The following is a 27,598-nucleotide window of genomic DNA, read 5'->3' as shown; positions in this document are numbered from 1 at the left end:
TACATGCGTTCCAATGCGTAAAAGGAGTAAGATATTTATGAATTCAGACAGGAAGAAAAGCAGTTTAGTAGGCTAAAACCGACAATGCAAGTCCTTCCTTTTGACGATTGGGATTTAGGATAGAGAATTCGTGTTTGCCATGGTAACCGTGTATTGTAGGGGCGGATGTCAAAGAGACATGTCGAGCAGTTGGCAGTGTGCGGTGCGGCGCTCATATAGCTGCTGATGGTTTTGCCCCACCATCTCAGATTTGTGATTCGACAAGCTGAACTGACAAATGCCTCTAAGAATAAGATATGCCCATGCTTCCCTATTATTTCCATACTGATTCTCCATGGGTCTGAGAGGTCACTAAATCCCTTAAAGCAAGATAGGGTTCAGTAGGTAAAAAGTGTGAAAGCAGGAAATCAAGTCATGGTTGGCCGGTAGACTGAAGGTGTACATCTATTAGGGGATTTTAACATTCAGCATAACAAATTTGAACATATTGAGCGGTATGATATGCTCATTTTGACTTGAAAAAAAACAAACTATGGGACAAAACCAGGCATTGTTTGACATAAAATTGTCAAAATGACTAGTAAAAACAAGTTTTTTTTTTCAATACTACGGTTCTTAACTAATGAGATGCCTGTTTTTGTATTGCACATTTCCTCATTCCATCTGAGTAATGTCAAAAGTGAACAGGAGAAAGAAGAAGAAAAAAAATGGCAAAACACAACATTGTTCCTGAAAAAAACGCATTGAAAAATTAAATAAATAAAGAACACAAAATAAAGCTAGCAGATACACAAGTAATATGAGATAAGAACTAGTTTGACACTTAACAGTTCCCTTGTACATTGTATAGGCGCAAATGAAGAAAAAGCATATAGTGTTAATGGCGCTTAGCAACATCCATCACAAGCGCTGCGCTGTAGTGAGTCGACACATTTCTATAATGCCATCGTCAAAGGAGAGTTGCAGTTGAGAGTGCAATGGCTTCATTTTCAAATTTAAACGTTAAAAACAAAAATCACTTTACAATTCAATTATTGCTGTTTTTTTAAACATTTAAATGAAACACTCAAATCAAAATTGGTCCAGTCACAATTTGGGATCCACATATACTACAGTATATAACTATAGAGCCCTGCTGTTTTTAATTATAAAATTGATGTCAGTTGTCATTTGATCATTCCCATTTGAATGCTGGCTTTTAATTAGAAGTATTTATTGATTATCATTTAGAAGGTTGTTTTTTTCTGAAAGTGATATGATATTAAAATAAGAATAAAAGATTTGTTTTGCTTAAATAATCTGGCATTATATGTGGCTCAATAACGAGAAAGGAAGTGTACATAGTTGCTAAAGGTGCAGCTATCAGCTTGGTTGAAAATGCATTCCTGATTAAAAATGAATTTAAAAAAATCCAATTTCAAGTGTATAAGTAATAAAGGCCTATAAAATATCTTGGTAGGGGAAAAAAGCTCAGAATATAGCAGTAGCCAATTACTACAGAACTACCAAGAGTATCAAGTTTTGTAAGTGTCAAATGACAACAAAATGGCATCATTGCGAGACAGAAGTATTAAAAACGTTCCTAAAAAAATATGAAAAAATTATAAATACAACAAAAATGTTGTTAAATAAATTATATGCTGATGAATTACACTGCATCTTCAAACCAATGCATTCAAGAAAAAGTTCAAATGCATTGATTCACAACAAATGAACGACTTCATTCATCATTATTGTCCATGTGTGATCACACAACAAACAAACAAACAAGACAAAATAAACAACTTTCTGCTTAATAGAATATAACTGCAATCTAGCAGGTAATTAATGTTTTAACTGTTTAACACTAAAATACTGTCCAGCAGAAAAATAAATCAAAGTAGTGCGAAACCCAATGAAGAGCTCGCACTTTTCATTAGAAAAATATTTCAGCAGTCTTGAACATCAGCTGTTTGATGCTGTTGTTGAGTATTATTTGATTGAATAAGGGAGGAGTAATCATTCTGAGCTCAGACATCTAAAAAAAGAAGACTACGGAGTACGGACTAAGATCAATTTTGTGATATCTTTGTCGACAGAAAATGAAACGCTATTCTTGAATGATAGAAGTTTAAACTGCTTATTGTGTAACTTCAGATTCAATACTGCCCAGCAATATCGTAACGCAGAAATTAACCTTGCATATTAATGTGCTTTTCTTTGGGTTGAAAAAAAAAATCAAGTGCTTCCAGATATAACAATTAAATAAACTTTGTTCTCAGTTCTGAAACCTCGTTTAGGTTTTGTCGAATACACTGTATTTGTACCCATACAAATAAATACTAACTCTAAAACAAAACGTCTGTAATTCGTCTTTGGTGTGATCACATTTTGGGCTCAATGTTATGTTACTACTTCCCTGGGATAAAATGCTGAACAAAACATCAAATTTTCCAGTCCTGATTTCATGACTTAGCACACGTAAAGCAGCAATATCTAAAGTTCTGTCCTCTGAAGCGGTCTACCCTCCTAACATGACCAGATGCACTTTGTAAACTAAACGTGGGTTTAAACCCAGTAAAGAGGTGGGCATGAGGTGATCTATGCATATAGCTTTCACAGACGGTTTTCCATTAACATGTTCTATTCATTTTGGCCTGCGAATATTTAAAGAATGGGGAAGACAAAGAGATTGATCGTCAACTGATCAGGACAATAAGTCAGTGAATGTTTTGATGTGTTAGGATGTTACAAGAAAGCAGAAATACATCTCTAAGGAAGATATAAAAACATCAACACAAAACAATTTCAAAAAAATTTGTATACGTTTAAAAAAAAAAATTTGATGTTGGTTTTTCTGTTCAAAACATTTTTAACAGAAATGTCTTGTTTTTGAGTGCTTAAGATTGAATTTGCACATTGTTATGCACCTATGCTGACTTTTTCTCTTTTTAACGTTGTAACAAAAATAAGTTTGTTGCTTTCTGTACTTGTAGGCCTATGGCACTAAGTTGAAGTTTGGTATTTTTGTTGCTTCACTGGTATTTGACCGATTCCTCTTAACATTCAGTGAAAGATGTACGAAGGCACCCATTTGGCATAAAGTTTCGGCAGGTCTTTTGCTAAACATTCACCTGCATTACTCTAGTTTTAATGTAAACTCCTTTCTAAAAGGCTCTGTCCCTCTCATTTCAACCCAAAAGTCCTTCAGTCAGTTCGTCTCTTTACATTTTGATTACAATTGTGCATGTTTAAAACATTTTTGGGGAATTACTTTTTTCGTTCCAGGTAGTTAGACGGTACCCAGCCTTTACGTCCCTGTAAGCCATCGAGAACCTGGCAGTACCACCATCCATTTGGATTCTTCTCCAAAACTTCAAGACTAGTGCCCTCCGAGAAACCCATGGTCTCTTCATCGCCACGGTAATCAGCAATAGATACGTAAACCTCTCGAAGGTTGTTGTGAATGAGGTGTGTCTTCTCGATGGGCTTGGGTCTTACTGTAGAGATTGGAATTCCATTTCTCTGGGCAATCAAGGGGCTTGAACTTCCGACGGGTGCAGTAATGGTGGTCCCAGCCCTCACCCGCACATCGGTTGGCTGCGGTCGAACGGTAGTAAAAGAGGAGTTTCGCCTTACACCTGTGGACCTCAAGTGGTCGCCCGCACCCAGTGATTCATTTCTCCTCAAAGACCCAGTATGGATGTTGGTGTCCTTCAGAGGCTGTGGAGGAGACACAAACACTGACTGCGGTCGCACTGCAGCCTGACGGACACCGTTTCGCATCCGTACGCCTGAACCGTTCATCATTGCGGTTGGCTTGCTAAATCCCCCTGGTGGTTTGGATGGGATTGGTGGGCTAGGGTTGCTCATACTCCTCAGGTTCTGCTGGTTGAGGTTGTTAAGGGCCTGAACACGCTGCTCATTTTTCTCAAGGCTGTTGGACTTGTTGGTGATACCGAGATCAACAAGAGGGCCATCACGGGATTCTTGAACACCGAGGTCATGGGTATGCTTGACCGGCTCCAAGTAGAAAGTAGGTGCCCAACCCTCATCATTGCCCCGACGGACATACCACCATCCACTTTCCTGCTTCTCCAGTACCTCAACCTCCACACCAGCTGGGAAGCTGACCTCTGACTCTTGGGCTCGTTCGTAAGCATCTGTGGTCCTGTAGATCACACTTTCATGGTCGGATTCCCCACCTCGGCTTCCTTTGGAATAGACGCTGGAGAGATCAGAGGTACTTCTTGAGGAGATGGAATCCTCCGAGGACACAACGGAAGCCGTCTCCGAATCTTCACCGCGTACTGCACGGATCGCTCCTTGCCGAAGACTTCCGGTAGGCCGAAGCTGGCGACGTAGGCTGCTGATGTCCATTCTTTCTGGACTTTGTGGCTCTGACTTTGTAAGCAGAGGTTTGGGTCGCACCACTGGTTTGGGCCTGGCTAAAGGACTCTGACCAATCCGGATCTCCACATCTTTGCGCATAACAGGCTCTCTTTTGGGATTGCGTCCTGATTCGTCTGACGATGACCTGGGGCTGTGTCTCTCAGCACGACCAAGAGAGTGGCTCCGGTTTAGATCCGCCATTACTTTCCGGTGGGGCTTCCCTCCTCCAGAAGAGGACCCGAAAGGTTTGCGACCCAATGTGAGACTCCTCGGGGTATCTGAATCGCAACCACTGGCAAAGTCATCAGAGGAAAACCTAAACCCTTCATTTTCATAAATCACTTCCTCCCTATTGACATCTTCTAATGAGTTTCTTTTCCTCAAGGGGGAGGTCATCACTTTTAGTAAAGGCGACGCTTTGCCAGCCTGTGCGATCCTTTCGGCAGCTGCTGGATTGCTTTTAATTTCAAACTTACGGGGCTCTGGTTTTGGGGAATTATTTGTTTTTTGTTTCGGAGGATTAGCATCCAGATCGGAGTCAAAACCAATGGCAGGAATGTCATATTCCGGCTCCTCATAGACACGCTGAGTGGGGGATTCTTGAGCTTTGGAGGCGGAGCCACCCAGAGAAGGTAAATCCTCAGAATCCTGTTTTTTGACTGGTGGAGCAGGGGGTGGAACTTTGGGGCGGGTAAGTGTACTGGTTCGCCGGTTCAGGTTGGGCTTCTTGCGTTTATCAATGTAGGAGCAGGGTGCCCAGCCTTCCATATCCCCGATCTGGACATACCACCAACCGCCAGAGTTCTTCTCTATGACCTGAAGACCACATATTACATGTTTATATAATACAATGGCATATATTTATTATACAGCGCAATCCAAACTTTGAGTTTATATTAAGTTTTTAAAAAATAAATCCCATCGTTAATGTGGCCTAAGTCTTTTGAATCCCACTGTATACATGTATTATTTAATATATTTTAATATTTTCATTAGTCAAAAGAAATTATGTGTTTGAAAGATATATTAGAATTATATTAGCCTTACATCAGCCTTTTGTCCTCCACGGAAGCTGATGCCATCTGAGATACTGGATTGAAACTCTGCTATGGTGTAGTACTCCGCTTCCACAGTAGGGGCCTCTGGAGGTTTGGGCAACTGGAATGCCTTGAGTTTTGGAGAAAAAGACATTACTGTCTAATAAATAAATGCTGCTCTCTATTAATTTAATTTGATTATAAACAATTTTGGTCCACTTAACTTACCAAATTTGTATCTCTTCGAGGAGGAGGTTTCTGTCTGAGGTTTGGAGATCCTGCCAATGAATGCGAAACATGATTATTAACTGTCTCTCAGCTCAAGATGGCAAACATTACCATAGTTGAATCATATTTGGGACTTTAAATTAGGGGAGTTCCCAATTTGTCATCAGAAAGTTTTTAGAATTTTTTTTTTTTTTTTTTTTACAAAAAAGTCAAATTGGAGCCAAACTGGATTACAGTGCCATCACTAACCCACATGAGAGAGAAGTTCAGAGATGTGTTTCAACACACTCAAGCATGCATTCACAACAAGCATGTTTTAAGAAAAAAATATCTGAAGGCAATCTTGTAGTGTGAGAAATGTGATGGCCTGGGTATGATTGATTAAGTAGAGAGATCAATGATAAGAAATAGCCAATGAGAAAACGGAACATTACATTTCTAACCATTGTTTCTTTAAATTTCATGTTTCTTTAATATTTTTAGGTGTATTAGCAAAAAGTACCATGCATACAACTTAAGCTGCTTTCAAATTAGGCTACATTTTGGGCGTTATTAGAACAGAATCAGTCACTTTGCAAGTTTTAACCAAGACCAGACATTTTGGGGATCATATGCTGTCTGTTAAGGACCTGTTAAGGTGAAATAATAGTGTGTGTGCATCTCACCATCCACAACAAAACAGATTTAACAAGAATGAATGTCATGTAATGTGAGCAGTACAGCACTATGGGAATTGTTTCAGTTGTGTAGTACATTTGGCATTAGAAAAATAAGTAAGCACAAGACCAAACAAATAGCAAACGAACAGCAGTTGACAGGCTGAATGTTGAGCAACAGAGACAGTGAATGTGTCACTATCAAGGTACACAACACTCGGACAAAATGTTAGGAAACACCTGTTTACCACAAAGAAATGTTACCTATGGCATCAAATCCTATGTGCAAAAATAACAGGAACATAAACATATTTATTATATCAAATATAGCTATATAATTATACAAGTATATAGAAAGTATGATAATATATTAAATATAAAACAACTATTTACATTTTTAAGAAAGATTACTTCAGCAAGGTGTAAATATACTAGGTGTTATTTATCTAACTATTCTATTCTATTCTAAACAGTTATACATGTCATAAACCAACAGTTTACTCACCTATCTCAACTCTGTGTGGTGCGACCCGGGCTATAGCAGGTGACCCCGGCTCTGCCCTGCTCTTGTTCTCCTGTAGGGCGGCGCTAGATCCAGAGTTCATTCCCAAACCAGTGACCACTGTGGGAGCCACTCCAGCCTCTGAGGCATATGGGATAGGTAAACTGATTTCACTTTTGGAAATGTGGCGCTCAGGGGTGGTGGCCTCTCCGTCAGTTTGAATGTCCTTCTCGCTTACAGCCTTCTTGTTGAGGAGGTTACTGATCTCCATTATGTTTCCAATGATCTCCACGGGGCCAGTCAGCGTCTTCTTCCTTGGGGAAAGGTCATCTTTCAGTTTCTTCAGGTATGAGGCTGGGGCCCAGCCCTCCTTACCCTGATACCTGCAACACATCAGTAGCAATACACATCTTTCAAAATCAACTCCATGTATTAACCATGTTATTCTCCTACTGACCACTAGAGGTCAGCATAATGTTTTAAGTAAAGTGAAGCCTTAGCACTCTATGGACACATATCTTTCCTGATGTAAAGCTGCTGTAATGTATTACATATTTAATATGCAGAAGCATCTATAAGTAAGCTCTTCATATATAGTATATATTCACACACTAATTATTTGGCATTATATGTACATGTACAGCCCCAATCCCTAAAGGGTTGAGAGGGTGACTGTCACCCACAAAGCTCCTTTTCTTTCAAGCACAGCAAAATATTGAAATTTGAAAAGTGAGTGCCATTTTCAGTGTGTCCCAGGTCATCACAACATAGCCAAGTCAAATTGATTTGTACAGCACCCCACACATTGTTTCAAAGCAGCTTTTACAGGAAAAACATGATGTTAATATATTTATAATATATTAATATCTTCATGCCATTAAAAGATTTGAGGTGGGCGGTAGTTTAGTTCACATTTTGACCATACAAGCAATCTAGCAATTGAGATATGCTATAGGTCAATAGTATATACTGCTTTATGTGAGTGTTGGATATACTTACATATCTATCTTTATTTATAGAGCTGTAAGGTATATATTTTGTCACAAAATTAAAAATCGGGCAGTTGAGATTCGCTGTATAGTATATATTTCTCTGTACATGAGTGTCCTGTATGTATGCAGGGAAAATAGGAAGGAAGCACTATATATCCAGCTTTTAATATATATATAATCAAGCCATTTAGATTTGCCATACAGTATAACATACCAATTAATACAGTAATAACATAGTAAACTGTATCAGTGCAGATGTTTCTGAAGACCCAAAATGTATTCTGCAATATCACCAGACATAAATGAAATATCATCAGCCAATATTTCCATAATATACCACCTTAAAGTCTAAGGTCCAGATTGTTACCTGATGTACCACCATCCCTCCAGGTTCTTCTGGATGACCTCCACGGTTACTCCTTTCTCGAACCCGATCTCATCCTTTCCCTGACTGGCATACGGCTGGACAGTGACATATTTCTCCTCTAAAAAAAAAAACAGATAAGGAAAAAAGAATGAGAGAGGATTTCTTTGTTGTTGTTTTTTTTTTCTCCTGTACTTGGGCCTTTGCCTTTTCTGCGGTGTGAAAGGAGGTTGACAAATGGTTTCAACAGCTAACTTACAAATTTTGGGAATTTGGGAAAACAGAAGCAGAAGCAAAACCACAAAGTTTGCAGTAAGACCGGGTCCAAAACTCACCCTTCACCACAGGCACAATAACACAATCATCTACCAATCCGTCAATAATAATAACATTAACGAAACCTCCAGGAGACAGTGGGCCTGCTGTAATCAGAGCAATGCAACTCCAAGACACAATAATTATAGCAAGCCTCTCCACTCCGGCTATAGTTTTATTCCACATGAAAAACCTAGTAGGGCCAGTCTTATACAAACATGTCCAGGTCATGCCAAGTCAAAAGAAAAAAAAATTGAATCATATATTGTATAAGGAAGATAAAGCGTCCTATCATACACCCTGCACAATGCGACACAAGTGTTTTTTGCTAGTTTCAGCCCAACGCAGTTATCATTTTCATATCCAGTGCCACGTTATTTAAATAGCAAATCCACACACGCCCATCTGTTCGCCCATTGGCGTGCTGGTCTGAAAACGAGGTGTGTTCAGGCGCATTTGACACGTTGCTATTTTGAGGCAACTCAAAACGACTGCGTCACTGACCAACAAAAAGCTGGTCTAAAGTCTATAGCGCAGTATTTTTTGCGTTATTTAAAGTGGGTGTTAGCCTTTAGACGGGTGCACAACGTGTGTACACTTTTTTTATTACACAGCAGCACACAAACTTATTTAAATATTAAAAAATAAAAGGATTCTGGAGAAGCGTTCTGCATTTCTGCTTTCTCCTGGCTTTTAAAGGGAATGGGAGACGAGACTCTGATTAGGTACTAGCTACAACTGTTTTGGACCATGCGCCTGGTGCGCCGACCTTTTTTTGTCATTAAAGTCCTCATGAAATCAAAATTGACCCTGTTTACTTTGTTAGCCCAGATTACAGGTCTTAGGGTGATCAATTAATCCGTGCAAGTTAATACACAGAAAAAAATGTGTTTGTCACAGTAATCTTTAATCAAAATCTGAAAAGTTACTTCCATTCTGGAATGGCGTTCCTTTTCCGATGACGGCAGTTTGACGGCTTGGGTTTGAATATCCTTAACCACCGTTAATCTGCTATGAGCGAGAGATGGAGAGGAGGAGCGCTGAAGTAAAACCCTGCCCTCTATTCAATATTCCGTTTCACTTGGAAATACGTCATAGCACTGAAGAAAACTCAGTTGCTACTTCCGGTTCACTGGGACTTTAAACTAGCAAAAGTGGGTTTGGACAGATAAGGAAAAAAGAATGCACCTGCGCCATGCACTTCAGACCATGTGCTCAGATCATTTAAATAGGGCCCATTTTTCAGCCTTTTAGGACCATTAAGAGTTTCTGCACTGTGACATTATCATGACAATCCCCCCCAAAATACAATTACCATAATGCATCAAGACATACTGTATACACCTATCAGGCATAAGGTGAAGTAAATAACACTGATTATCTCTTCATCACGGCACCTGTTAGTATGTGGGTTATATTAGGCAGCAAGTGAACATTTTGTCCTCAAAGTTGATGTGTTAGAAGTAGAAAAAATGGGCAAGCGTAAGGATTTGAGCGAGTTTGACAAGGGCCAAATTGTGAGGGCTAGACGACTGGGTCAGAGCATCTCCAAAACTGCAGCTCTAGTAGAGTGTTCCCAGTCTGCAGTGGTCAGTGTCTCTCAAAAGTGGTCCAAGGAAGGAACAGCGGTGAACCGGTGACAGGGTCATGAGCGGTCATGGGGCTGCATAGCTGCAGGCAAGTCAGGGTGCCCATGCTGACCCCTGTCCACCCCCAAAAGCGCCAACAATGGGCACGTGAGCTTCAGAACTGGACCACGGAGCAATGGAAGAAGGTGGCCTGGTCTGATGGATCACGTTTTCTTGTACATCACGTGAATGGCCGGGTGTGTGTGCGTCGCTGTACCTGGGGAACACATGGCACCAGGATGCTCTATGGGAAGAAGGCAAGCCGGCGGAGGCAGCGTGATGCTTTGGGCAATGTTCTGCTGGGAAACCTTGGGTCCTGTCATCCATGTGGATGTTACTTTGACACGTACCACCTACCTAAGCATTGTTGCAGACCATGTACACCCTTTCATGGAAGCAGTATTCCCTGGTGGCTGTGGCTCTTTCAGCAGATAATGTGCCTGCCACAAAGCAAAAATGGTTCAGGAATGGTTTGAGGAGCACGATTTTGAGGTGTTGACTTGGCCTCCAAATTCCCCAGATCTCAATCCAATCGAGCATCTGTGGGATGTGCTGAACAAACAAGTCTGATTCATGGAGCCCCCACCTCACAGTTTACAGGACTTAAAGGATCTGCTGCTAACATATTGGTGCCAGATACCACAGCACACCTTCAGGGATCTAGTGGAATCGGTGCCATTAACGGGTCAGGGCTGTTTTGGCAGCAAAAGGGGGACCAACACAATATATAATGTTCATAATGTTATGCTTGATCAGTGTATATCAGCATATATTAAAGATTGGACAACACATAATACCAATGTAAAATGTTTAAATTTAAATACAATTTTATTTTCCCATTTCAGTAAAGAGAATGAGACAGTTTCGCATAATAATAAGAATTGGGGAGGAATATGTGCTTAACTTTCATGTAAAAAATCTCACAATGCCACAAAACAAAAAAAATCTTATCTGGTGCTAAAATATGTCCTGGATATGTTCATGAAAGGTTTCACCCCCTAAGACAAATAACTGTTCACAACCAGTTTTATTCGCACCATTTTGCATTGAAAACTCCTGAGATCTTATAAAGCATTTCTCTTCCCTAAAAGCACACAAAACATAATTCAGTATTGTTTACATATGACACAACTATGTTTAGCATCTACATATCAAACTCTAATGTCTTTTCCTTTGCGACAGAGCTTATAGTCTGCTCAGAGCAATGCTATAAATTTCGATTCAGTGAAACAGAAATGGAGCTGATAAAAGACGTTAATAGTGGGAGAAGAGTTAAAAAAGAAAAACAACCAAAAGAAAGATGAATATCCTATATCTAGTTTTTCTAAGCAGTGAATAACACAGTCGGCCAGCAAAAGATGTCATGAGGTCAGGGCAGTTAGTCACTCTCTTTCGTAACGTCTCTATTAACACTTAATGATTTTGCTGGAGCAGACAAGCTGGGAAATCTGAAGTGAACATAAGACAGAGAAGAAACTACCCTGTGCTGATCTCATTCTGAACTTCTGACCTAAAACCAACGCTAAACTTTTTACAAAATGTAGAAGAACTGATTGCAGGTATTCTGCTGAACATCTTTTGAGTTCCACAGAAGTCTTAGTGTGGACAGATAACAACCAACAGGAGTGATTGAGATATAAGAGAGGCTAAAAATGAAAGAGCTAAAACCACACAAAAAGGAAATGCCTCAAAAACACATTATCCAACAGTCAGCAGTATTTTCATGGAGGACTGTTCTGGATGGTGGAAAAAGTCAGGTCGGTCCAGAACACATTACTTGAGCGGCGTGCCAACAGAGGCATTTTCTCCCTCAACCTCCATGACCTAAAAACCACTGCGATACGAAATGAGAGAGAGATTGTGGGTACACCGATCATTCTAGCTTCCATGTTGACCTGGCTGAGACTTGCTTGCTTTAACATTTCATATAACATAACCAAAAGTCGTGCTGGGTCCGACAGGAACTATCTGAATCTGAGGAATACTTCAACCAAAAATGAAAACAGTCCATTTACTCATCCTTATGTTATTCCAAACCTTTTACGATTTGCTTTTTTTTTTTTCATAAAACAGAAAAGGAGAAGTTTAGAGTAATGCTTAGAGGACCATGGCTGTGTCCGAATATAAAATATTTTGAAAAGTACGCTCTATATAGTATGAATCCGGATGTACTACATGCGCCATGGTGTCATTATCTTGTGACCTACCAGCATCAGTTGTGTTGCTTCATTCATAAATCCTTTCCCGTGGCCTCATGGGATAGGAAAGTGTCCTTCTCGATGGGAGTAGTAGGTCATCCAGGGACTTTTTGCCTACTCTTTTATGAGTATTGTGAATTCGGACATACTTCTTTTGTAATATACATTTTTTCACCTACTATAAGTATGCAATTTCAGATGCCGCCCTCGTCTTGTCAAGCTCCAAAAATGAAGACACAGAAAACACTTTTTCTGAGAAAATTGACTTAAATTTAAGACTTAAAGCTACACTGTGTGATATTTTCCCCCATCTAGCGGTTAAAAGGTATATGACCACCCAGTGAACATCCACATTCGACACGGTGCCATCGAGTGTTAAAACGCGAAAGGCGAAGTTTGAATTTACGGGTATGTCCCTCTTTGGCTAATGTACTTTCAAGGTGGAGGGGCAACATGGCGACCCGCATTCGAACCCCTCACCCGTATGTATTTTCAATGGCTTATTATAAACTTACGAGAATACTTTATTACTTGAAAGAAGTAAATATACATTAATGAGCACATATATTTTTGAAAGAACTAAGTGTTTTTAGCTAAGAATAAACAAAAAAAGTTACACAGTGTAGCTTTAAATAAAATATTGAACATCAAGACACTTGGTGCATCAAGACACTTTATTGTGTTTTTTGTTAGTTTTGGAGCTTCACTTTATGGAAAAGAGCAGCATGAACATACTGCCTAACATCTCCTTTTGTGGTATATGGAAGAATAGTACTTAAAATACTGGTTTGGAGCATGAGGTGAATAAATGATCATCAATAAATGATGATAAATGAAAAATTTCATCCTGAATCAAATGTACTTTTTACGGGCTCCTAGTCCTGTATTACAGTACAGTGCGCTAGAGTTTCGAAACCGTTACGTTACAAAAGACATGATTTTTATCAGTCTGAAGCCATCACAACCTCTGACCTGTTTTGAAGGTTGCAACTTGTGTTTATGGAGAAACGTTCCCTCTGAAACTCCTGGCTGTTCTTTGTCTCTGGATCAACCGTGTGCTCTCTGACTCATTAGTATGTATACAGTAAAAAAATAAAAAAATAACAGGATTAAATGCAGTCACACACAGAGCCAATGACCTACTTCCACACTTTCCACTGTGAGTTTCCAAAGACTTCTCCAACGATGCAAAGCAAAAGGAGAAATAATGAGGGAAAGGCAGTTACTGTAACAGTGTCATCCCATCTAAAACCAGAATTTTGCATAAGTAGACACTTGTAGAAGAAAAGAGAAAAACGTTCCTTATAAAATTTGACCATGGTAACCATAGTTTTGCCTAAAATGCCCTAGTTACCACGGTTGTTAGTGGTGGTTGCTGGAGGACTTGAAGATTTGAAGAGACTTATTAACATAACTTTTCCAATAAACCTAAGACCTGGTATTTCATATCTTATGCCTGTGCGATCTCGGCAATCCTGTAAGATAATTACAAATCACACTGTACAACATGGATCTAATAAACTTGGGTACGACATGTATGTAGACTGTACGATGATGACACTATTTTATTATTATTTTACTACAACATTATCAGCATGCGCTAGTGGTAAACAAATAGAGAAAGATGAAGCGCACTTTGGCAATTTTGATTTTTATGTGTGCACAGAAGTGAATTAGGATAATATGGACGCGATCATGGCTAAGGAAAAGAGGCCAACTTGGCATGCAAATTTTGCAAATGGAGTTTACAAGTTTTAGCACCATGTCGTGTTGATCAATATGCCATTTCATGTTGCATTTTTATTGGCTAGTTAGCAGATGTAGGTCGTAGCAGCAAATGATCATGCTAAATTTCTGTCAGAAAATGATCGCAGGCTTTGGTCGCAAGACTGTCTTTAAACCGCTCTCACTGAACAATGTAGGACCACCGTTTAGGAGCCACAACCACAGAAATCGCCACGATTGGTCATTGATTGATCTTTATTGTCATTGTCAAAAAACAATGAAATTTGATGATCTTTCATCTGGGACAGCCCAAAATCATCTACTGGGCATTAGGAGTCTCAGTAGACATTCACACATTCCCAGTCCCAGTGCAAATGCAGCATGGTAAAGCTCTTATCAGCTACCACCAATTCCAGATCCAGCATGCATCCAGTCTACTTACAGCCGTGTGCATGGTGTTCATGACATGTTAGCAGCACACTCGAAGAGTACACAAATGGAAAACTGCGGGAATTACAACTGTGGAGGTCTATTCCTTATGACTATGTCTATAACTTATGACTCAACGGCAGATCTCCAAGGAGACTCATTACCATACAAACATACATTTCCACCAAAGGTCTAGACATTAGTCCTTGTTTGAAGTCTGGGACGGAGTTTAGAATTAAACACTGGGATTTTTAAAGGTCAAACCTCATGTGTGAACTGCAGGATGCCAGATCTGACTGCTGAATTCAGATTTTTTTCCCCTTCTGTACATCACCAAAAAAGATTTTGAGGTATTGGTTTTGTCCATACAATGGTAGTAAATGGGGGTCCAAAACAACATTGCCCCCCACCGACTTCCATTGTATGGACAAAAAAAATGTCATACAGGGTTGGAACCCTTGAGGGTGAGTAGGCACCATTACCAATTTTTTCACTGTTTGGGTGAACAAAATGTTCCCCCTCTGAGGGCCACTGCCCCGCGGGTTTAGCTCTGACCCTACTTAAAAACACTTCCACCAGCTTTACCCTTAAATAGGGCACTATTTGAGGGGACAGCCATTTGTAGTGGTGTCCGAAACCATAGTGGACGTAATCGAGTGCACTCATTCAATCCCTCAATGCAGCACAATAACGAGTGAAGTGTACAACTGATGTACACTCAACGGCTTGAGAATACCCATAATACACTGTAGAATGCCAGAAGATGGCGCCCATAGCTGAATCATCCATCCATCGTTTTTTCCAAAACACTGGTCCAATGTGTACAGTGTAATATCATATCATAATAAATTCTTTTTTAATTTAGTATTACATAATTTAGGTTTATACATGCTAGTTTCCATCACAAAGTTCAATTGCCAGATTGCTAAGTTTCAAATGATTATTAGACAAACTTTGCAAAAATGGGATCTGAATTCACTCACTCGTTTTCATTCACTCCTTCAAGCGGAGTAATGTACGGAATAGTGAATGAGGGTATAGGGGCCGGTTTCGAAGACAGCTAAGGTCTTCAGACTCACTGGAAACTTCCAGGCAAGAGGCTTTAATAGAAAAGAAGAAGCTGGCTGACCAGCAGTTTTTAGTCCACCAGCTAAACCAGAACCAAATCAGTTTTTACTACCATAAACCAGTCTGAGCTCTAATTATCAAGACTCTGGATCTTTGAACTCTAATGCCATACATGAGATTTCAGCCATATACTAGATATCAGACTACAATATTTCAGAATTATGTACATCTAAACCAATCTTTATCCTGAGGAACATTATTTTCTTCGTCTGCAAACAAACTTAATTATCTCATTTTGAATTCATACACATAAACACAAAATAGAGACATAAAGCAAGCAAAGTATAATAAAGATTTTATGATTGAGCGCAGATGAAACGGACCACCCAGCATGCTTTGGGAGCCAGATCCAGAAGTTTTATCCAGAAAGAGAGTTTAGGTTTCTAAAGTGTGCGTATTCAAGCTAAAAAACACAAACGCACCATGCAGATTGGTCACACACGTAACTGCTTGCATGTGATCAGTCTATGCAGGCATGCGTGATTGCATGTGTGTTCACCTCGGCTCTGTTGGCGGTTGACTATTCCCCCTAGTGTCCATCTCCGGTCGAGCCTCTTCAGATGAGCCTTACGTCTCTTAGTAACTGACACGGGTGAATGAGGACAGCAGAAAGAGAACAGAGACATGACAAACTCAACATAAACAACTCAGGAGGAGCACTGGTATTAGTGTAATGAAGACATTATTACATGAAAGAAAAGAGTCTTGTGATCGGTTAGGAGGGTTCTTGGCTTGAACGATGATGGCAAGCAATGGAGTATTTGGATTAATACACGTGTTATTGGATTTTAGTGGCGCACATAAAGTGCTAACACTTTTTATTGTGTTAGAGAGAAAATTTATGTATTTTACTGAGGTTTTACCTCTCATTATCTCCATACATTCAAAAGGGAAAAAAGTGTCAAACTAAAGAAACAGTAGATGGTCTAGTTCAAATAAAGTTAAGTCTGGAAAAACTGCTGCAACATCCATAAATGAAGCCGTTGTGGCCTTATGGAAAGGTAAATTACTCCTCGGGGATCAATAAATTGTGTGGGGATGTATCGATCTATTCGAGACAAAGATAGAGAAAGCTTTATCTCCAGCCTGACCACTCCTAATCTTACACATTGAGATTTTCAGTGGCATACATTTCAAGATGCAGGTTCGCTAAGACAGAAAACTGAACCCAGAAAATGCTGATGGCAGCAGATGATTGGGGTTTGAGAAGACGGGCTTAGAGAGGGACACATTTATACCGAGACTACATGGTTTGTTTCATTGCAGTGAGAAAACAGATGGGTGTTTCTTCAACTTTGGGTAATTTATGTTCCTGAAGTTGACATGAAATGAAAATCGTAATTTTGCAATTTGTGACTGATTCATCCATGTATTTTTTGACCTTGTAATGTTTAATCAAAATGTCATTCTTCTGAGACAGAAACGTCAATCTTCTCTCTGATGATGTATGCCGGACTTTTTAAAACCCCGTCCCTCCACTGCAAGCCCACATCTCAAAATCCGATGGAAAGAACCAAGTCCTTTTCTTTTCAATAATCTGTTAGACTTGGATGTGTCACAATATAGAAGAAAAGATATGTCGCTACTTCCATTTCATTGAAACTTTAAAACAGATTTCCACTTTGTCTGTTTGTTATATAAAGATTAAAAAATTTTATTTGTCACTTTTCACATGTTTATTTTATTGTTTTACCCATGTCCCAGAGAGTCAGTCTTTCAAACTAACATTATGAAAATCCTCCTTAAAAATATGAATTATTTTAATGAAGCTAAATATCACTTCTTAACAGACCATTTGCGTCACTTCCAATCAAGCCATAATTTGGCTAATTTGTGCAAAAACAAATATTTCATAAAATGCTAGCTATGACGTCAGCGTAATCAGCGTAAAATGGCAACCATATAATGTTAATAAACACAATATGTAACTTGAGATGTGGTGGAAATGACACAGAGGTGGGAATCTTCATTAAATAAATAAATACAATTCTATATAAATGTTTTAGAATGTCCACAGGGCCAAAAGTGCCCATAGTTGATGGAAACACCCAGATTCAATGTGGTGTGTAGTTATGACCAGGGCTTGGCATTAACTTTTTTGCTCTTGTAGTGGTTTACTAGCCACTCAGCATTTTCACTGGCCACAATTTTGACATTGATACCATAGGGACAAACTGCCATATAGATATTTTTAATATTATCTCATAATTTAGCAGCATATTAGGCTGCTGTCACTTTAAGACCTGACGCACGGATCATTTTACTGTTACACATGCGTTTTCTTTCTCAACTGCTCTCTTCTTCACTTAAAACATAACTGACAGTGTTTACGTGAATACTCATCAAGACCTGCGTTTTAACATTATTTTGAGTGCATTTGTCTGTTGTCTGTTTTAGCGCAATAAGAAGCAAAAAAGAACTCAATTTAGTTCTCAGAGGTGGCTTTATGTGGGCACGCTTTGGGTGTGAGCACAAAATCTGAGGCAATGAGTGAAATTATGCGCAATACATGCAATCCCAGGCCGAAATTCAAGCCCTGTAACACCAACAATATTCGTTCAGATCAAGCGCAGCTGGAATCGTGTATCTATGCAGCGGAAAATGAGTATTGGAAGCGTTTCAGATATTTCAGTATCGATATGTATCGAAATATCAATATTTTTGACAACACTACATTGCACAGGGCAAATTAGCGTGAGAGCGCAATTCCAAAAAAGCGCAGATGGGAATGGAAAGTTCTAAGCGTGATCTACTGACGACATGCAAATTAAAGACATAGTCGGATCATTTCCATAATGACCAACACAATCTACCAAGAGCAGCGCAAATTAGCGTCTGGTTTAAGACATGCTTTTTTGGGCAGCAAATAATGCCGCAAATACCAGTAAATTGACGAAGCGCAAACCTTAGTAAATCACCTTTGCTGACTCGTTTAAACAATCTCCTCCCATAAATTTTACGTCTGAAAGGGAAACTCCTACAAATGCATATGCAACAAGGTCAGCCGGAAAAATAACCCTGTCCATGCCTTTCCAGCGCTTATTTTAGTAAATCCTGACAGAAGTTTTTTTAACGCCCAAAAGAGGGTTTGCGCTGGCACAAGCTGCTAGTAAATCTGGCCCTTAGTTTATTATTTCAGATGCCTTTTTAAAAGACTATTGAAAAATGTATATGTTATATATAAAATTCAACCCGCCAAAGTGGCTAATAGGAGTGACTGTGTTACACGCCACTGCTGAAATCCACCCGCATTTGGCAGTTTGGCGGGTGTTAATGTCAAGCCCTGGTTATGACACGCTATGAATTACAACCAACAAACTAGTGAAGAAGTCATTTATTATGTATAGATTAAAAAGAAATTATAGCAACACTTTCATGATGGAGGAGCCTTCCTTCTTTCCTTCATTTCTCCTCCAATCGATGGTCTCTCACATTCCTTACACCCTCACTTCTCAAACAAGCAGAAGCTTCTCAAAGAAAATTCGGTATACAGATTTTATACTCCATTATAAATGAGATTTGTACGGTCCTGGGCGGTGAATGGTCAATGAATGCGAAACACTGGTATTGGTGAAGATTTTGTGCTTGGGAAAGTAGGAGAGAGAGTGTAATTGGTGTGTCCTACCTTCTCCAGATCTAGATGTTCCCAGGTCCAGATCATCTCTAGTGCCGCTCTGAGAGTCCAGGTACGTGGCAGGAACCCAACCCTGTTCTTCAGCTGTGCTGACAAACCACCAGCCTACAAAAAAAACATCCATAAGTTATTATTTTTCACCTAATATAGTGCAACAACAACAAAAAAATGATTGAGCTCACAAATAAATGATGTTTTCACCACCTGGACAAAAAGTTACTGTTTACAGAAAGTTGACGTATCTATGCTTTGCAAACAAACACTAATGCACAAACATTTGGATTTCACTAATCTAATGGAGGCAATGTTTTGGCTTCAATCATTCTCACAAACACACTCTCGCTGGTGTTATTTAGTTTCAGGCGATGCGTTTATGAATGCAGTACACTTCCTGTGTATCATTTGGGATCAATTAGACCTCACACTGTCATAAATATTATTGAGGGTGAACATTTTTGTGTTTGTATGCACAGTCAAACATGAGGAAGGTCTGACATGCTCCTAGCAGCTAACATGATGACATGTTTTATGAGCTAATATGTGTGTGCTTGGGCGTTTTTGGCCAAAATAACCGCATTAATTAAATTTATGTCTTTCAGCTCCTCCTTCATGTGTCTGAATAAGTGCTGAATTTGTTAAATGTAGTGTCAGGATTATGATTTGTTATTGAAATGTGGATTGTGATGTTTTTGGGAGGTTTTTTTTACATTTCCATAATAACTCAAAGATGATTCTGAGCAGCTTTAACAACAAAGAAGCAAAAAATAGAAGCTTGTACAACCTTTATGAAAGGTCTTTTAAGTAAATCAGCTGTACAATTCACTAATGTTATGGAATTAAAACATATATTTGAATGCACAGCGAACATAAGTGAATGCCAATGAATGAACATTCAAAACGGTTCTCCAGCTGAAAAACAGATCCTTCTGAGCGAGCCTGTTGCCAGGGAAACAGAGTATTGCTGGAGAGCTGTTCATAACAGTGTGATGTCATCAGTCAGCAGTAATCTAGCTCTGACGTCATAATGACACAGAAGCAAGTCTTTTGACAGGGCGCTAAATGATCAACAGCAAATGTTCTAAAGCAACTCGGGCCAATAATGATGTCAAAGTACTGTATGCTTGAGAATACATATTCGCCCATCATATGCATCACACATGTGCACAGATACTTAAACATGCATTAACACTACCATTCAAAAGTTTGAGGTCAGTAAGATTTTTTTTTTCTTAGAAAGAAATTAGGGATGTGTTAAACTGATGACTGACAAAAGTGACAATAAAGACATTTATGATATTTTATGATTTAACACACAAATATTAAGCATCACAACTAGAAATGTTATTTCAGCACCAAATCAGCATATTAGAATGATTTCTGAAGGATCATGTGACACAAAATAATTCAGCTTTGCCATCACATTTACATTTTAAAATACACTATATCGCCAAAAGTTTTGGGACGCCTGCCTTTACATGCACATGAACCAATGACATCCCATTCTTAATCCATAGGGTTTAATATGGAGTTGGCCCACCCATTGCAGCTATAACAGCTACAACTCTTCTGGGAAGGCTCTCCACAAAGTTAAGGAGTTTTTGACCATTTCTTTATGGACCTTGCTTTGTGCACTGGTGCGCAGTCATGTTGGAACAGGAAGGGGCATCCCCAAATTGTTCCCACAAAATTGGGAGCATGAAATTGACCAAAATGTCTTGGTATGCTGAAGTATTAAGAGTTCCTTTCACTGGAACTAAGGGACCAAGCCCAACCCCTGAAAAACAACCCCACACCATAATCCCCCATCCACCAAACTTTACACATGGCACAATGCAGTCAGGCAAGTACCGTTCTCCTGGCAACCGCCAAACCCAGACTCGTCCATCAGATTGCCAGACAGAGAAGCGTGATCCGTCACTCCAGATAACACGTCTCCACTGCTCTAGAGTCCAGTGGCGGTGTGCTTTACACCAGTGCATCCGACGCTTTGCATTGCACTTGGTGATGTAAGGCTTGGATGCAGCTGCTCGGCCATGGAAACCCATTCCATGAAGCTCTCTACGCACTGTTCTTGAGCTAATCTGAAGGCCACACAAAGTTTGGAGGTTTGTAGCTATTGACTCTGCAGAAAGTTGCCGACTTCTGCACACTGTGCACCTCAGCATGCGCTGACCCCGCTATGATTTTACGTGGCCTACCACTTCGTGGCTGAGTTGCTGTTGTTCCCAATTGCTTCCACTTTGTTATAACACCACTAACAGTTGACCGTGGAATATTTAGTAGTGAGGAAAATTCATGAATGGACTAATTGCACAGATGGCCACCTATCACGGTACCAAGCTTGAATTCACTGAGCTCCTGAGAGTGACCTATTCGTTCACAAATGTTTGTAGAAGCGTCTGCATGCCTAGTGCTTGATTTTATACACCTGTGGCCATGGAAGTGATTGGAACACCTGAATTCAATGATTTGGAGGGGTGTCCCAATACTTTTGGCAATATAGAGTATATTAAAAGAGAAAATGTTATTTTAAATTGTAAAATAATTGTACAATATTAGTTTTTGAAATAAATGCAGTCTTGGTGAGCATAAGAGATTCTAAGAGGATAAGAGATTCATAAGAGACCGACCCCAAACATTTAAACGGTAGCATATTTTAACATTTGCGGTTACATTATGCACTAGACCCTTGAGGACCAAGGTTAGACCCCATATCCAGTTCATCATCTGAAACTGAATTTACTGCATCTTTCTTTTCAAACCCTACTTTGTACAGTGGCTTTGTTGCCGTTTACAGTCATGGAATTCTTGTAAATCCTTTGCGATCGTGAAGATGCCGCACCGACCTGTGGTGGACTTAATTATCATCTTCAGTATGTTGGAAATAGACTGTGGTATTCCTGAGACCAAAAACCAAGATCCATATCCAGACCAAAACTTCCAAGTTTTGAGACCCAGACCCAGACCATGTTTATGTGGTCTCAAGACCACAAGATAAAGACTTCAACTCTAGAATTAACATAATACTAAAAACAAAAATATATCCAATTTTGTATCAAATAAATGCAGCCTTGGTGAGCACAAGAGGCTTCTTTTAAAAACATTAGAAAATCTTACCGACCCCAAACTTTTGGATGGAAATATTCATTTTAAACCTACGAAACTCTCTGGCTCTCATTTAAAAAATGAGATGCCAGTAGTTGGAAGACATACACAGAGAGACGTAAACCAACACAGAGATCAGAAAACTAGTGCTGATTCAGTGTGCCAAAATAAATCACAACAGTGCTTACATACAGAAATCATAAGATTCATTTGAGTCAAATAGACCACACTGACATGTATGCCACCCTGACACAGCAAATCTCTCACAAACGCATACACACGAGTACCATGAAATTGCTAATGAATTTGTGAAAGAGCTGAGAGCAGGTTGTGGCCACCCTGCCTGACTGACGCTCTTTGAATGAGATACTGTCTTCCTGTTTGTGCACACCAGGAACCGTCTACGGCAAGCACAGAGGGCCAATTCAATCAAAAGGCAAAATGGCAAGGGTTGCGCGCAGTTTAGCCAGCACAAAGATGCTTTTCATTGGAATCACCGGGTATTTGTTTATCTGTTTGCGAGTATATAGGTGTGTGTCATCACAGCTTTCAGTACAACATTTCAGGTGTACTCAGTCCTTTATCCCACATTAAAAAATGTACACATTAACAAATTGAATAGTGCTTTTAAGATAGCCTATTTGTAAAATTTCCTAAATCAAATACTCCATTGAGTAGGTACTTATTTTGAATAAGTAATTACTTCAAGGCCGCTAAAAAAGTATGTTCTAAATAGTATGAATGTGTGTATGAATGTAATCCAGACATACTACATATGCCATGTTGCCCTTTTCATGTGACCTACCAGCATCAATTGTGTCGCTTCACTGCCATTCACAAATCCTCTCCCGTGGCCTCATGGGATAGTAAAGTGTATGCATACTTCTGACTTTTTGCCTACTCTTTAATGAGTTCTGTGAATTCGGACCTACTTTTTTGTCACATACTGTTTTTCGCCTACTATATAGTATAGGGAATAATGCGATTTCAGATGCAGCCAATGTAATGATGTATAATAAAAAGTAAAATGATGTATACACACATAAGATGAAGACTCTAGTCTTATCAGTAGTCTAATAAAAGCTGTATTGTTTTACATGGGTGGGTGGCCTCATGGAGGCAGCCATGTTGAAATCACATGACCAAATACTGCTCGCTCTATTTCGGTAATCACCATGTTTTTGGCCATTTTCTGAATAAATTAATCACAGATGACAGCGAATAGCATATTTCTAAAATTACACTGGTAGCCGAAAACGTTTCTGTGATGTTGCCTCCACACCAATAGGTGTCAGTCCAAGACAAAATTGACAATGTAAGAATTACTGACTGCACCTTTAAAAAAAAAGAATCTCACACCTTCAGAGGAGACATTTAAGAAATAGTGGACCTCCAGTCTAGCAATAATGAAAATTAATAGTCAGAAAATGGTGTCAACTGACTCGTCTCCTCTGATCTGAGTTCAGCTGGGATGACTTAAGAGCTCAGACTGATACTATGCGTTATGCCTGCCAAGTTTCAAAGTTACTTTTGCTTGACAGAGCAGAAACAAATTATTTTACCAAAACAAAAGACACACACAGTTCCAGACAGACAACAGGAATGCTGTTTTGATGCTGAAACCATGTACTCCTCTGCCGATCAGAACGTTACCATCCTCTCACACACAAAAACTGACAACAGAAGTCTTTCTGCTGAGATACAGGTGGGCTTGATCTTCAAAGCAAAAGATCTAGGCCTTTCTGAGAAAGATGGTGTTTCTGCAAAACAGGCTAATAAATCTTACACTTCTGAGAAATGTTTCTTCTGAAAGCTGCATGTGTGTGCCATGAACTTCTGTTCTGATACAAATGGTAGGGGAGTAGGTCATGTAAGCTTGTTTATGTATGCGTGTATACAGTTAGATAAGATTAGGTTTGATAGGTTAAGATTTACGTTCTCCTACACTCTGTTTTAACCCAATTTTGGGTCAAATATAGACAAACTCAACCATTGGGTTAACAATTTCATTTAAAAAAATTAATACAGCGACTTGTCCATAGGCCTATCTGACCCAAATTTGGGTTGACAACCCAGCATTTTTTAGAGTGTATTCTAGTTTAATGTGCAGTCACGTTGGCATCAAAACCCCGCTTGTTTGAGCAATTCAGCAATGTCTGGCTCAACCACTAGTCTTGGATTACCTGTTTGGTTGAAGAATTGAAGGCCATTTAAAACTGATTTTTTTGTGTTTTGGGTGTAACGTGCAATAAACCAATCAGAGTCTCATCTCCCATTCCCTTTAAAGGATTAGTTAAATTTTAAATAAACTTTTGCTGATAATTTACTCACCCCCATGTCATCCAAGATGTCCATGTCTTTCTTTCTTCAGTCGAAAAGAAATTACGGTTTTTGATTAAAATATTCCTGGATATTTCTCCATGTAATGGACTTCAATGGGCCCCAAACGGTTCCAGTTCCAAATGACAGTTTCAGTGCAGCTTCAAAGGGCTTTAAACGATACCAGACGATGAATAAGGGTCTTATCTAGCGAAACGATCAGTTTCTGCGAGAAACCGAGCAGTATTTATGCTATTATTTTACCTCTTATCAGACGAACGTGATCATCTCTGAGCTCCGCCATAACTTCCGCTAAGTGAGGTCAAAATACAAGCGTGGTCATAGATATATAGATCGTAGATGCCTCATTCTAATGATCCGTGCAGGTGCTAATGAGGCCTCTACGTATACATCTATGACCACACTAGTATTTTGACCTCACTTAGCGGAAGTTATGGCGGAGCTCAGAGATGATCACGTTCCTCTGTTAAGAGGTAAAATAATAACATAAATACTGCTCGGTTTCTAGCAGAAATTGATCGTTTCGCTAGATAAGACCCTTATTCATCATCTGGTATCGTTTAAAGCCCTTTGAAGCTGCACTGAAACTGTCATTTGGACCTTGAACCGTTTGGAGCCCATTGAAGTCCATTATAGGGAGAAAAATCCTGGAATGTTTTAATCAAAAACCTTAATTTCTTTTTGACTGCAGAAAGAAAGACATGAATATCTTGGATGACATGGGGGTGAGTAAATTATCAGCAAAAGTTTTTTTTAAATTGAACTAATCCTTTAAAAGCCAGTTACACTTCCACCATGGAGGATTCGCTATTTACATGGCGGAATATAGACACCCTCAACCTGACGAGTCAGTTTAAATACGTGTGTATTGCCACGATTGGTCAAATAATTAGCCACTTTCATTCGTCATTACTGCGAATAGGTAATTCTGATACATGCAAAGACTATCCATTATGACATGTAAGCATTGTTATCTTTATATACACAATAATAATCTTTCATTGTAATCCTTTTGTTTAATATCAGGCATGTTTGTGTGCTGCTGCGCATCCCTAAGTGTGTGTAATAAGCAGAGTGTACGCGTGTTGTGCACCCGCCTATAGACGCATATTACTAACACGGCCTTTAAATAACACAAAAAATACTGCGTTTTTGTTGGTTTTTGTTGGTCGATGGCGCAGTCGTTTTCAGTTGCCTCAAAATAGCAACGCGCCAACAATGCGCCAGAACACAATATGGGTGTCAGGCATTTCGGCCCCCCAATATTAAATATTTGGTAATATCCTGTTGAATACAATTCTGATGATCCAAAAATATAGTTGATGATCCAAAAATATAGTTGAATTAAACTGAAATGAATGAGAGGAAAGGAAAGGCAAGAACCAAGAGAGGCTGAACAAAAGAGACAACGAGAGAGAGCAGATGTTTGGCCTGAAGTTCAAAGCTGAAGTTTTCACCACACATTCCCTCCATCCAAACCAGCCAGAAGAAGGAGAAAAAAACATCTAGACAGGCAAAAATACAAGTGCCTTTCACTTTCTTATTTTGGGGCTGAAGTAGCAAACAGAAATGAAAACATCAAACAGATACAAGCAATGCATGAAAACAGCAAAATTATATCATAGAACACATTATTTATGAAATTCTGAGAAAGTGAATGTTGTTCGATACAGATGAGTTACAGGGGAATGAGAAAAAGAGAGAGAGAGAGAAAGAGAGAGAGACTTAAAATAGGGCCAGAAAAAAATGACATGTTGCTTTTATTAAGTTCACACTCTGACCGCTCAATTCTTGACAGAAGCAGAACTAAAGTTAAAAAAAAAAAAAAAAACACTTTGAATTATACACCAGCCAACCCTGTCTCTACAAATATTCTCTACAAAATTATTCAATTTACAATTACTTAATGTTATTCAAAAAGAATCTCTGTTTTACCACACAATTATCTTTCCAAATAACTGCTTTCAATAAAAAGTCATATGTCTGATTACTAATCTAACAGAGCTCAGACTGAAATCACTGGGAAAATATTTCGGCTGACGTTCTCCAAAATCCAGGCCAGTGGAGAGTCTGGCCTACATTTGGTCACACTCAAGTTCTTTCCTGAAAAGCTGGAGTATCAGGTTTTGGGCTTAGGACCAAAATGGGTTTTGTGTAATCTGACAAAGCCGAGGCGGTGGAGGGGGCTCTCTTTGGTCTGAACTTCAAAGGCTGATGATGTCGGTCGCTCATGCACACTGATCTAAGATCACTGTTGTGGTTTTTATTTCAAGAGCTCCAGTGGTTGAGATTTGTTCAGGAACAGCTGGTCTTAGATCAGCATAAACATGCTATTCCTTTCCTGCACTTGTTTTCCTGGACCGGTTCAGAGATGTTTTCAAGGAAACTGGCTACCAATCAGAAAAGTAATCAGTGAGAAGACGATGGAGATCTTTAGAAACAAACAATACGAATCAAAAACACACACATGCCTAACCAAAAACTGAAAGAGAAGAGCAAAATTTAAATATGAGGGGATAGAGATTTGGAACGACAAAAGGATGAGTAACTGATGACAGAATTTTCTTTTTTGTTCATATAAACATACAAAAATGTTAAAGCTACACTCTTAGAAAAAAAAGTTAAATTGGGTTCTATATAGAACTCTAGGGTTCTTAAGGAGAAATGTCTGAAGTTTATCAAAACACACAAAAAAAAATTTAATTAAAGGTGCAATATGTAATATTATTGCAATAAAATATCCAGAAAGGCCAGTGTTATATATTTTGTTCAATTGAGTACTTACAATATCCCAAATGTTTTTAACCATTTGTAAATTGTGAGAAAATTGCGATTTTAACCCATGCGATTTATTATCCATCGGTATGACGACAAGTTCCACGATTCCACGCTCATTCGCTGCGTCATCAATCTACACCTTTGTTATTGTTTTGAAGAGGTTAGCGA

The 27,598-nt window shown here is 39.2% G+C and overlaps 1 protein-coding gene across 6 annotated transcripts in view; it reads right to left on the bottom strand.

The window, feature by feature from the left end:
- Positions 1-607: 607 nt before the first annotated feature.
- sh3pxd2aa (SH3 and PX domains 2Aa) overlaps positions 608-27,598 on the bottom strand; it is a 147,337-nt gene continuing 120,346 nt past the window's right edge. For 3 of the 6 annotated variants that reach the window (XM_079812994.1, XM_079812996.1, XM_079812998.1), the window contains 8 exons: positions 19,199-19,312; positions 16,073-16,156; positions 8,154-8,271; positions 6,798-7,177; positions 6,557-6,571; positions 5,637-5,686; positions 5,419-5,538; positions 608-5,187 (listed from right to left, as the gene is read on the bottom strand). In XM_079812994.1, coding sequence (XP_079669120.1) covers positions 3,250-5,187; positions 5,419-5,538; positions 5,637-5,686; positions 6,557-6,571; positions 6,798-7,177; positions 8,154-8,271; positions 16,073-16,156; positions 19,199-19,312 — 2,819 coding nt within the window. In that variant the 3' untranslated portion in view covers positions 608-3,249. The remainder of the gene's footprint in view (positions 5,188-5,418; positions 5,539-5,636; positions 5,687-6,556; positions 6,572-6,797; positions 7,178-8,153; positions 8,272-16,072; positions 16,157-19,198; positions 19,313-27,598) is intronic. The other 3 variants (XM_079812995.1, XM_079812997.1, XM_079812999.1) reach the window with 2 other exon arrangements.

The sequence above is a fragment of the Gobio gobio genome (assembly GCF_949357685.1).
Source record: "Gobio gobio genome assembly, chromosome: 3".
In the NCBI taxonomy this organism is placed as follows: Eukaryota; Metazoa; Chordata; class Actinopteri; order Cypriniformes; family Gobionidae; genus Gobio; species Gobio gobio.
Note: the sequence above shows the minus strand (reverse complement) of the source record. Positions and strands in the feature narration are given on the sequence as shown.